This window comes from Xyrauchen texanus, chromosome 23, assembly GCF_025860055.1.
Source record: "Xyrauchen texanus isolate HMW12.3.18 chromosome 23, RBS_HiC_50CHRs, whole genome shotgun sequence".
Classification (NCBI taxonomy): Eukaryota; Metazoa; Chordata; class Actinopteri; order Cypriniformes; family Catostomidae; genus Xyrauchen; species Xyrauchen texanus.
The window spans coordinates 20,741,469-20,753,724 of record NC_068298.1 but is presented as its reverse complement, the minus strand read 5'-3'; the positions used below and the strand labels follow the sequence as shown (position 1 = coordinate 20,753,724).

The following is a 12,256-nucleotide window of genomic DNA, read 5'->3' as shown; positions in this document are numbered from 1 at the left end:
CGCTACGGGAAAGATTCATCTTTTCTGAGATATTGAAGCCAAAAAATTATCCTTAATTTTGTATCCATTGTCAACGCAGTGCGGCAGCTGCAGACCTTGAGCGGGCTAGCTAGCGAGCTCATTGGTTGCTCTGCGGCAACTGCTGCAGCCTATAGATGAGCTTGGGCTGAACTCGCATCCAATGAGAGGCGTCCGGCGCTCACTGCATCAAAGCCCACCAAAAGGGCGTGACTAGAGTGCATATAAGCGTAGTTCGTGAGGCTGGAACCCTGGTTTTCATTGACTGAAGCGAAAAGTCGCCGTGGCGCTAGCACGGCCGGCTACGCAATACTCGTTCCCTCATCTAGAGAGAACCGAGGTTACGTTAGGTAACCGATACGTTCTCTTCACGAGAGGTTCTCTTGTATTGCGTAAGCTAGCTTACGCTATGGGAACCCATTGTCAACGCCTGTGCGCCAAGCATCCACTGTATGAGCCCCAGGGAATTAAGGGGAACCGGGGAGCCCTTATGAGTGGGGAAATAAGATTTGGCCGGCAAGAATGCGGGTCAGTGTTTGTGTAATATATAAGCACATAGTGGGAAGGGAACGACAGAGCGGCGGTGCCGGTCTGTGTGGAATGTGTCCCATCAGTGCAGCTCACCAGGGAGCTGTAGCGTATTAAACCGCTAGTAGTTTTGCCTGCAGAGCGGGCACTTCCATATTGTAAAATCTGACAAATGTGGAGGGGAAGTCCATCCGCTGCCACACATATGTTGTGAATGGGAATCCCGCTGAACCATGCCCACGAGGATGCCATGCCTCTAGTGGAGTGAGCCCTAATGCCCAACGGGCATGGCAGGTCTTTTGACGCCGTATGCAGCAGCAATAGCGTCCACTATCCATCTAGATAGTGTCTGTTTCGAGGCGGCGAGACCTTTGGTGCGCCCTCGAACTAAACGAAAAGCTGCTCAGAGCGTCTGAAAGCGGCGGAGCTGCGGTATACAATCTCAGTGCTCTGACTGGGCAAAGGAGATTGAAGTCGCGTTCGCTATCGGATGCTGGTAGCGCCGATAGGGAAATGACCTGTGCTCTGAAAGGAGTACCGATCACCTTAGGAACATAGCCGTGTCTAGGTTTTAAAATGACCTTGGAGTCACTTGGTCCAAACTCAAGACACGCAGCGCTGACAGACAGCGTTGAAGGTCTCCCACACGCTTGACTGATGACAGGGCAGTCAGAAAACGGTTTTGAGTGAAAGGTATTTCAAATCCACGGATTGAAGTGGTTCGAAGGGGGGCTTTCATAGTTTCGAGAACTATAGAAAGATCCCAGATAGGAACCGATGGGGGCGCGGGGTTCATCCTTCTAGCTCCCCTAAGGAAGCGGATGACCAGCTCGTTTTTTCCCCATGACTGGCCGTGCAGGGGTTCAGCTGAACGCCGCAACGGCTGCCACATACACTTTGAGCGTGGATGGGGATCTGCCCTTATCCAGCAGCTCTTGTAGAAATACGAGCAGCGACGTACACCCCACATGTCCGCGGGTCCAGGTCTCTGTCGGTGCACCATTTTGAGAACACAGACCATTTTGACGCATAGAGTCTTCTTGTGGAAGGGGCTCTAGCGTGTATAATGGTATTTATTACTCCTTCTGGCAGAGCGACGGGTAGTCGTTGATCACCCACGCATGCAGCGCCCAGCTCTGGGTGGGGATGCCAGATTGTGCCGCGAGCTTGAGAGAGGAGATCTGCTCTCACTGGGATGGGCCACGGCGCTGTCAGTGACAGCTGCGTAAGCTCCGGGAACCATGTCTGATTCTCCCAACGCGGGGCTATGAGGAGCACCGAGTGACGCGTTTCCCTGATCCTCTGCATTACCTGTGGCAATAGCGAGACGGGGAAGGCGTAAAGCGGGCGCCTGGGCCAGTCCTGGGCCAGCTGCCCTCGCTGAGAAAAATATCGGGCAGTGAGAGTTCTCTTCTGACGCAAAGAGGTCTATCTCTGCTCTGCTGAATAGGTGCCATAACGTCTGGACTGTTTGAGCGTGCAGGGACCATTCCCTGGGGAATATTGTCTCTGGACAATATTCTCAGCGAGCGCAGGTGGCACTGGGACCAACTCAGTATGCGTTCCGCCAGATGGAAAAGGTTCCTGGATCTGACACCGCCCTGACGGTTTAGGTAGGATACCACAGATCTGTTGTCCGAACGGACCAGGACGTGGTGACCCTGAATGACCGGGAGAAAGCGCACAGCGCGTACTCGACCGCAATCATTTCCAGACAATTTATGTGAAGGAGCTTTTCCTGAACTGACCATAGGCCGAAAACCGGAGAGCCCTCGCGAGACCGCGCCCCAACCCGTGTTGGACGCTGCCTGTCGAGATGACTTTTCGGCGAGATACAGCTCCCATTGTCACTCCTCGCTGATACCACTCGGCCACTGTCCAAGGCTGCAGAGCTGAAATACAGGTCTGAGTCACCTTGATGGGCTGGCGGCCTGTGGCCCAAGCCTGGCGAGACGCGGGTGCTTAGCCAATGCTGAAGCGGGCGATGTGCAGTAAACCCAGCTGAAGTACTGCTGCGGCTGAGGCCATGTAACCTAGCACTCTCTGGAATTTCTTCAGAGGCGTGAGGCTGTTCATCTGAAAAGATGCGGCTAGTCGCTGAACACGCGCGGCTGTGTAGATAAGCAAGCCGTCATTGCCACGGAGTCTAGTTCTATCCCAAGGAAGGAAATTGTCTGACTGGGCTGTAGTGAGCTCTTGGTCCAATTGACTGCAAGACCCAAACTGTTCAGATGGCTGAGGAGAACTGCTCTGTGAGACAGAAGCTCCATATGTGACTGAGCCATAATCAGCCAGTCGTCCAAATAGTTCAGAATTGCAAACCCTGACTCACGAGGGGTGCGAGCGCCGCATCCATGCACTTCGTGAAAGTACGGGTGCTAAGGACAGGCAGAACGGAAGGACGGTGTATTGATAAACCTGGCCGTCAGGCTGAATCTCAAGAATGGCCTGTGACGGGATTTATCTGAATCTGAAAGTATGCATCTTTCAGATCGAGAGAAATAAACCAGTCCCCTGGCGCACATGCGCGAGGAGTTTCCTGACTGTAAGCATTTTGAACGGTCTTTTGCAAGCACCTTGTTCAAAACCCTGAGATCTAATATGGGTCTGAGGCCGCCGTCTTTCTTGGGAACAAGAAAATAACGGCTGTAAAGCCCGACTCGCTCAGAGTGGGTGGCACTTTCTCTATGGCCCTTTGCACAGAAGGCTTGCTATTTCTGAACGAAGCATGCACGCTGCTTCCGTGTTCACAGTGGTTTCGAGCGCGCTCTGAAGCGAGGAGGGCGGCGATCGAACTGTAGCAAATAGCCCTGTTGTATTGTGCTTAACACCCACTTGGATATCCCTGGAATAGCTTCCCACGCTTTGAAGCGTAACGCTAGAGGGTGAATGGCCAATTCGGCTCTGATTGCCGCACACAGAGCTGAACAAAATGTGTGAGCTCGTTTAGTGTGTTTATGCATGATTGCTCGCAGACAGCATGAACAGGCTGTTTTGTGAGTGACTTCCGATTGGAATGAATGGGGAAAGAGTCACATCTGTTACGTGATGCGCAAGCATAGTCATGGCCACGGGACTTACACACAGAGGAATGTTTGCTGGCCGTGTAACAGAGCGGGCAGAGAATGGGCGCGCGACGTATTCATGGGCGCATTTATTGACTCTAGCGCTCGAGCGGTTCAGTAATCGCTTTATGTGAGCGTGCTCTGGTGGGGACACGAGACATGCAGTGCTTGTGTGCAGAAGTGAACACTGGATTGTGGGCACGTTTTCTACACATAGGGCTGGTCGTGTGACAGAGCGGCCAGAGAATGGGCGCGCGACGCATTTGTGGGCGTCTTCATTGACTCTGACGCTCGAGCGGTTCGTGAATCGCTTTATGAGAGCGTGCTCTGATAGGGGCACGGGATGTGTTATGCTTGTGTGTAGAGGCGAACACAGGGTTGTGGGCACATTTTCTACACATAAGACATGTTTGCTCTTTACAAGATGTATTTGGGTCGCCGTGAAAACGGCGTTTGAGTGCAGGCAAGCGGGCAGTGTCACCGGCTTGTTGGCTGCTAAATTCACCACTGCAGTAGCCTGAGAGAAGGGGACTGACAGGGGGCGAAGCTTTGATGGTTGTCGTTTGTTCAACAAAGCTAGGAGGACTTCGGTTGTTCAGGTTTCAGCGCAATCTTAGGCCGAGGCCCGCGGGGGGGCGGTGGTCTACGGCGGCTGTCTGAGCGCGATCTGGGGCGGCCGCCCTGTCGGCGCTGGGAAGTCTGGCTTTGTTGAGCTGGGCGCTGTGAAGATGCTCGTGCAGGAGGCTGGTTACATGGGCGGCCTGCAGAGGAGCTAGCGCGGCGAGGCAGGAAGAGATTCATGGCTTGGGTGGCTTTCTGGACTTCCGAAAAACGGTCAACAATGCCACTTACCGCGGAACCGAAGAGACCGGACGGAGAGAGCGGCGTGTTGAGGAACGTGGAGCGCTCAGTTTCTCCCATGTCGGCTAGCGTTAGCCACAGGTGTCTCTCGGTTACAGTCAGCGAGGCCATGCACTTCCCTATACTTGGGCTGCAGCTTTGTTGGCGCGAAGGGCGAGGTCCGTCGCGCTCCTTAGATCTGTAACAGCCTCTGGGTGCCTGCCTCTCTCATCCCACTCCCGAAGAAGGTCCGCTTGGAGGATCTGCAAGACGGCCATGGAATGTAGAGCAGATGCGGCTTGGCCGGCGGCGGAATGGGCGCGGCCAACACAGGCGGAAGTAGTTCTGCAGGCCTTAGATGGGAGCACTGGTTTAGACCGCCATCTCGCGGAGGGCGGGCAAAGGTGTGCTGCTACCGAATCCTCGACCGGGGGGATGGAAGAGTAGCTCTTCTCGGCGGCGCCGTCCACTGAAGCGAGAGCGGTGGAGACGTGGGATCGAGTCCTGACCAAGAGAGGCGCGTTTCACGATTTAGAGAGCTCGGCGTGGAGTTCCGGCAGGAAGGAGCGGCCGGACGCTGGCGCCGCGTGGTGACGGCTTTGAAGAAAACAGCCGTCGAGTCTGTTGGGAGCCTGCTCAGGGGCGGTGACCACTCGAGCCCGAGGCGGTCGACGGCCTGTGTGAGGAGGCGTATCAGTTCCCCTTCGACTCGGGCGCGGGTCCTGCTGGATTCCTGGGCCGCTGAGGAGGCTTGTGACCACTCCTCGCTGTCCGAAGCCATGATGGAACAGCAGCCTTTGTCCTCCGCCTCGCTCTCCGAGGTGGCAGCAGTGCGGCCGCCGGCGGCAACTGCGCGTCCCGGGGCGGGGAGGGTGAACGCGATGCTCGAGGGAGGGGCTCCGGCGAGACAGTCGCTTCTAAAACCGGTTCGCAGCCTTTGGGAGCGGCGCTTCTTCCGGCGCGGCGAAACAGAAGGCGGCGGCAGCTCCGGTATTGCATACTTCGAGTCGAGCCTGCAGGGTCGACATCGAAGCTCCTCGCCAGAGGTCGCATCCGCCGTCAGCGAGGGCGAGCTCTGCATGCCCCAGTCCCAGGCAGAGAGCGCAAATGATGTGTCGGTCTCCGGCGCTGAGAGGAGCGCGGCATGAGCCGCAGGAAGTGCGAGGCATCTTTAAAAAGACGCCGATACTCTTTTGTGAAGTTCGCTGAGGAACTTAGCTTGCTCTAAAAGGATACGTCGCCGGATGGCGAGCTCGCAGGATGGCTGAAGGTGGCGAAGACGGCCGGCTTCTTCGAGCGCTGTCCACGCTTGCTAGATGCCCCTCGAACGGCGACGCGGCTTCCAGTTCAGAGATGCGAAGAGCTTCGCTGAAGAGATGAAAATCGGGGTTCCAGCCTACGAACTACGCTTATATGCACTCTAGTCACGCCCTTTTGGCGGGCTTTGATGCAGTGAGCGCTGGACGCCTCTCATTGGATCGCGAGTTCGCCCAAGCTCGTCTATTATAGGCTGCAGCAGTTGCCGCAGAGCAACCAATGAGCTCGCTAGCTAGCCCGCTCAAGGTCTGCAGCTGCCGCACTGCGTTGACAATGGATACAAAATTAAGGATAATTTTTTGGCTTCAATATCTCAGAAAAGATGAATCTTTCCCGTAGCGTAAGCTAGCTTACGCAATATGAGAGAACCTCTCGTAAGAGAACAAGCTCTTCCACTTTCCCAGCCCCAGAAGTGGTGAGAATGATTGACGGATGGAATGGGAGAAGACTCAAGTGGACAGACTAGTTTATATTCTTTATTTGACGTCGCAACAGTGCAGCATCAACATGGCTTTATATGCCTACTTTTATTTGGTGATTAGTTGAATGTTTATAACATAAAAAAAATACGATATTGTGATGATAAAAAGACAGTTTGAGAAGCTGATTCATAACGACAACCGTTTCAGTCCCACTGTGCTGGTTAACAGCAGCTAGAATGAAGATCACACCTCGTATTGTACATTCGAAAGCGTAAAAAAACAAAAAGCTAAATTCTGGGTTACAGTGAGGCACTTACAATAAATGTGAATGGGGCCAATCGATAAACCCAGAAAATTACTTTAATGAGTATTTTTGTCTTGTTTTACAGTAAACATATTTAACATTCAAGATACATTTTCCCGATAAGCAAAATGCACAAGATATTAAGTATATTTTGTTTGTAAGATATGTAAGTGTATTTTGTCTTGTGACTTTTGCCAGATCTTGTCACTTGGTTTCACTAGTTCATGCTTAAAAAAAAAAGATCTGCCAGAGCCACAAACTAAAATAGACAAAACAAGTCATAGTATATTGTTCAGTTTTGCTTATCAAGTATACTTTATCTTTAAGGATGTTTAGATATGTTCCTGTACAAAAAAATACAATACAAAAAATACTGATTATTATTATTATTATATTTTGTTTACCTAGTTTGTCCACTGAATGATGATTTTTGTAAGGAGCACGGCTTACTGTGTTGGCTGTTACTAAATTAATGAATTCTACAAGACATATGATTACACCGCCATCATGTAAATAAGATTTCATGCCGATCAAATTGGTAACACACGTCAATTGCCCACTTCTGATAACCATTTGTATTAGTTATGATTTCTCAATGCAGTTGCATATAAATCACTTTATTATCAGTATAGAGCTGCATCTGTGGTTGCACTGTAGCTTCGCAAACACCTTGCTCACGCTTGCGATGTGAAACAGGCATAAGTCCCCAGTCACCATTTGCTTTCACTGCATTTTTACCACACAATCCAAATGAATGGTGTCTGAGACTGTCAGCACCTAATACATCTCCTTTTGTGTTCCATGGATGAAAGAATGTAATACAGGCTTTGGATCGACATAGGGGTGAATACATATTTTCATTATGGCCTGAACTAATCTTTTAAAGCCATAAAACCTAAGCCAACTTTTGACATATTTGCTTTCAGTTGACGAGGAGTAGATGGCAGACTCCTACTTAAAATGACTGTTTTTTTTGGAAGTTTGCACTTGACAATAAGGACACCCATTAAGTGTATTCTGCAAACCATTTTTATAGTATTTGCTCTCTTTTTTCCAGGGATGGGAAATAATGAATGCTGTGTTTAATGATACACTTTATATGTATGCTGCAGTTGTGTGTCGGGCTACATGGGGGAGCGCTGTCAGTTCAGTGATCTTGAATGGTGGGAGCTGCAGCAAGCTGAACTGGAGAAGAGGAGGAATATGGCTATAGCTGCTTGCATCGTGATCCTTGTTACCCTGCTCTCCATCGCTGTTTGCGCCACCTACTGCTATGGGTGAGAGAAAGAGAGCAAAGGGGTCAGAATGCACGAATGTCAACTAATGTTTATCCTTTTTAGTCATATTTTAATTCATATTCTAGAGCAAGAGATGCAATGGATTTAGATAAAGATATATTTACCCATATAGTTTATGATAAATAAATATATCACGTTCATCCCAATTGAAAAACAAATGACAAAATGTAATCAAAAGAGTCTAGTTGATATGAAACCCGAGCATCTTAATGCCTCCATGTATTGGATCCAAGGGACAAAATGAAAATAGACCTCATGACAAAAATGGCTTGAAAACATCCTTTAGTTGACATTTCCCCAAAGACCTCAAATGCTTCCATTGCTGCTGGTCTGGGTTCATTTCCTTGCTTTACCAGTTGAAAAGCACGCAAGTGGCATTACATTGTTTATTAGAAGAGGAGGCCAAGGCCAATGAATGATTTAAAGATTTCATCCCTTTCAGCACGTGTCAGAAGACTTTAAGCACACATGCACTCACAGCTGGGTGATATTTTCCCCACCCTGGTTAATTATCTATTTCTCTATGCCTGTATTTATGGGGCTTAGTGACATTGAGCTGTGGTGTGGTGATTTCTTATACTCTTAAAGCAGCATGCTTATGTAAGGTTTCATTTGCCCCTGCACGGTAACACAGTAGTTGCACGCTTTCAATTACATGCTTGGTTTAGCTTGTTCTACAGCAATTACACAACAAAATAGGTCATTCCTTCACCCCAAAATGGACCCAGTGATCTATAACCTTATTTGTAAGCTATATGGGAGACAAATTGTGTTTTTCACTTGGTTACTCTTGTTTCGGTCTTTTTTTTTCTCTCCATATTTTTCTATCTATATCAACTTTTCAACTTCTAACTCTCTCACGAACACACCGAGTACATACCCATTATTGCCCCAGGTGTAAGGGTGAGACACACACATGTCAAAAACACATGTTTGTAATAATACTACTAATCATACTTTCACATTTCCGTGCAGCTCTTCATATTTCATTCTCACTCAACAGGATCCAGAGTCTGGTTTTGCCCTCCGTGTCAGTTAGCAGGGTGCCATTCCGTGAACATGAAGAAGATCAAAATGTCTCAGATTACTATTTACATAGATATGAGGGTTATGTGACTATAAGCCATTTCATAGGATCCAGTTCAATGAATCTGACATTTTACCTTTCAGAAACACAAAAAGAACATTTATTGAAAGGTCATTGAATCTACTGCCTCCATGACTTAAGTAGGCAATGTGATGGTTTCAGCTTTACACTGGATTAGATGAAAATAGTGTTAAAAATGACAAAATTTTTCTTGATAGGTTTTTTTATTTATTGTCATGTAAAAAGTACCACTGCAAAAAACAAAAAAAAAATCCTTATGTAAAACCCTTTAAACTAGATCAATGTACCTTTCACCTGTTTTTATATTTTTTATGCTTATAAAAATTCCAGTGCCTCAAAATTAACTAGACAAAACAAGTCAAAGTATAGTGTGCAGTTTTGCTTATCAACTACGTTTGTCTTGTTTTAAGGATGTTAAGATAAGTTACTGAAAAACAAGACAAAAATTACTGATTGGGAATATATATATTATAAAACATTTTTTTTACAGTGTATAAATGTTTTGCTGTTTGTCAGGTCTAAAATACATTTTGGAACATGTCCAGCAGAGGATGATGTGGGTGGCGTGAGCATGAGTGAGGACAGTGTCACTGAATCAATGACTGTCACACCACAGGTAAGATGCTTATTTACAGTACTTAGATGTTGTTCTTGATAATATTTTCTATTTACATTTTGTATGTGTGTAGGTCTATGTGGTTTTGGATACTAGTCCCTGTGTTGATGAAAAAGTCCTTCATGTTGTGGGGTGTCCCAGAGGAGCCATATGCCTCTCATGCTCCTCAGAAAGAGGTAAGAATCTCCATTCCCACCTTCTCTAATAAATTACTGCAATTGTTTGCATTCAGCAATAGTATGGATCAGTTTTCTCACTTCCTTATACATTCCCCTTATATTTTGCTGTATCACTGAGTCTGTATGTAAGAATGTGTGTTTTTGAAACTAGGTGAGAGTTTTGCTCTAGAGGAGGCTGAGACACCTCAGAAACACAACCATGGTCTTGATGTTGCCAACTGCTCTATATCCTGTGACATACACAAACTGATGGTTACAGAGAGGACCACTGATAATCTCATCTCCCTAGAAGACTCTCTGTTATCGCCCAAATGATTCACCGGAAAGCTTTCACTGGAGGCTGGCCCATGAACTGCTAATGTGAATATGTTCAAATGTTAAACTCATTGTCATTCAGTGTTGTAATTTAGCCAGATGAGGGAATACATTCACAATGAGGTTTTTCATGCTCCATCAAAACAAGATTACAGGTTCAAGTTGCAGCAGTTATTTGTCAGCAGATATCATATGCAAAATAGGTCACTACCAGGTCAGTAAAGGGAGGTAAGCCATGCAGGGATCTGTAAAACCAGTGCACATCCGTCTAATGGTTTTATGGTTTCAATACAAATAAGTGCTATAGGATGTTTTAAGATAATTTCATCTAGTCTCTAAGGAGGTTATCCAGAGCAATTGAATGCTGCTTTGAAGACTGTTCTAGTGCTAACCAAGCTACATTAGTTGTATTACATACTAACTGTGTAAATAGTAAACATACCTCTTTTTGCCTTGCATATTGAGTAACTATTGTGATCTTATAAACTATGTTGAACTTTAATGCATTTCATTTTAAAGACTGTCTTTATTTTAATAATTGGTTTGAGAAGGTGAAGTGGGAAATGAGAGACACATCCTGCTTTGCCAGCATAAAACAACATGTACTTTGTCTATTTTGCTTCAGATCCTACAGAGAAGTGTGTAATTTCTGCACTACTAATAGTATCATACAGACTTTCAAAAATAATGAAGGTTAACCAAACACTTCACCTGCCTTCCATTGGTCAGTCAACAATGGTTTATAATGATATTAATGGAATTAAAGGCCCAGATTATCTCAACACATTAACCTGTTAATGAATCATGTTTAAATGATATAAGATCTAGAAAATTAACAGTTTAGAAGTTCTGACCTATTTGACTTCGAGCAGACCCACTCTTAAACTGCTCACATAGAAACTGCAGATTTCCACAGAATTGATACGTCCGTCATACAAAATTTCTACACATCTCCCATGCATGTTTGTTTATTAAATATTTAGGATAATTTGATTATGCTTCCAGAAAATAAAGGTAGAAATTTAAGGTAAGGTTCTTTGGAGGAACCAAAAATGGATCTTAAATAGTATCACTGTGAAAAGCACTTTTTGGAACCTTTATATTTTAAAGTTAATAAGTGCATAGTAATTTCAGCTCCATTTAACACATTCTACGTATAAAGCCATTTCACAGACTTTCCCCAAAATCATCACAGAAATTGTGAAACAAGTCCACAGGTTCCATCTGGACCTATAGTAAGGGGAGAGGTAAGAGCAATATTTTGGAAGCAAGCTATATGTTTTAGCTATATCTATATATTTGTCTTTACAACAAACAATAATTGTGCTGGGATTATAAGGTTTTAACCTATTTTGAACCAACAGACCAGTAAAACACAGCTGAAGGATGATGCATTAAATGTGACTAAACAACAAAAATTTGTATAATTAGCATAATGCCAAATTGTAAGCAATATAAATATCACCAAACAAAGCAAACCAGAGGCTCCTTGTGCATTATTTTCCAAGCCTCAATTGCAAATTGCCAAAAATGAAATGCTATATATATGCAATATTTTATTTATTTCATTTAGCAGTGATTTCTACCAAACTCTCATGTGATGACTGTACAGTACTTCTCACAGATTCCCATGTCTTTATTTAAATCTGTTGTCTGCCAACTCCAGATGTGTTTCTTCTATTTGTAGTAGCTGCATTATTGGTGTAGTGAGTTATTGCATGTCTTTTTGCAGTTAATAAAGTTCTATGATTTAAATAATTGTTTTTGCGTTAAATTTGACCACATTGATCTTTAAAAAATTTAAAGGTTCCTAAAAATTCTGTTAATTTTCTTTCAAGGGAATCATCACTGTCTTGTAATACACAATATATATACAGGTATATAATTGGACCTATACGATAACACTTCTCCTTAAAGCTAAATTACATGTTTTCTTTAGGGTCCCAGCCTTTTGTTGCCTTCAATTTCCAGTGGTCACAACACAAAGGCAAAGGGCATATTTGTGTCAGATTTGTGTCAGTATACTTCCTAGTAAAGTCTAAAGTATTTTTGTGAATATATTTAATCATAAGACACAACATTCGGAAGACAATGTAGAGCACAGAATCATGACACAACAGTGCTAACATTAAGTGCTTTTGTTAACATTATGTTCTCTTATGTATTTCAACACAGGGTTGGGGAGTAACAGAATACATGTTACGGGATTAGATAACTGTATTCCACTACAGTTACAATTTAAATAA

At 45.5% G+C, this 12,256-nt stretch overlaps 1 protein-coding gene across 1 annotated transcript in view; it reads left to right on the top strand.

Moving 5' to 3' along the window:
* Nucleotides 1-11,736, top strand: part of egf (epidermal growth factor) — a 41,293-nt gene extending 29,557 nt beyond the window's left edge. Inside the window, exons 21-24 of the mRNA XM_052088938.1 lie at nt 7,607-7,771; nt 9,417-9,516; nt 9,590-9,692; nt 9,847-11,736. Of these exons, the coding sequence (XP_051944898.1) occupies nt 7,607-7,771; nt 9,417-9,516; nt 9,590-9,692; nt 9,847-10,010 (532 nt within the window). The 3' untranslated portion in view covers nt 10,011-11,736. The remainder of the gene's footprint in view (nt 1-7,606; nt 7,772-9,416; nt 9,517-9,589; nt 9,693-9,846) is intronic.
* The last annotated feature ends 520 nt before the right edge of the window (nt 11,737-12,256 follow it).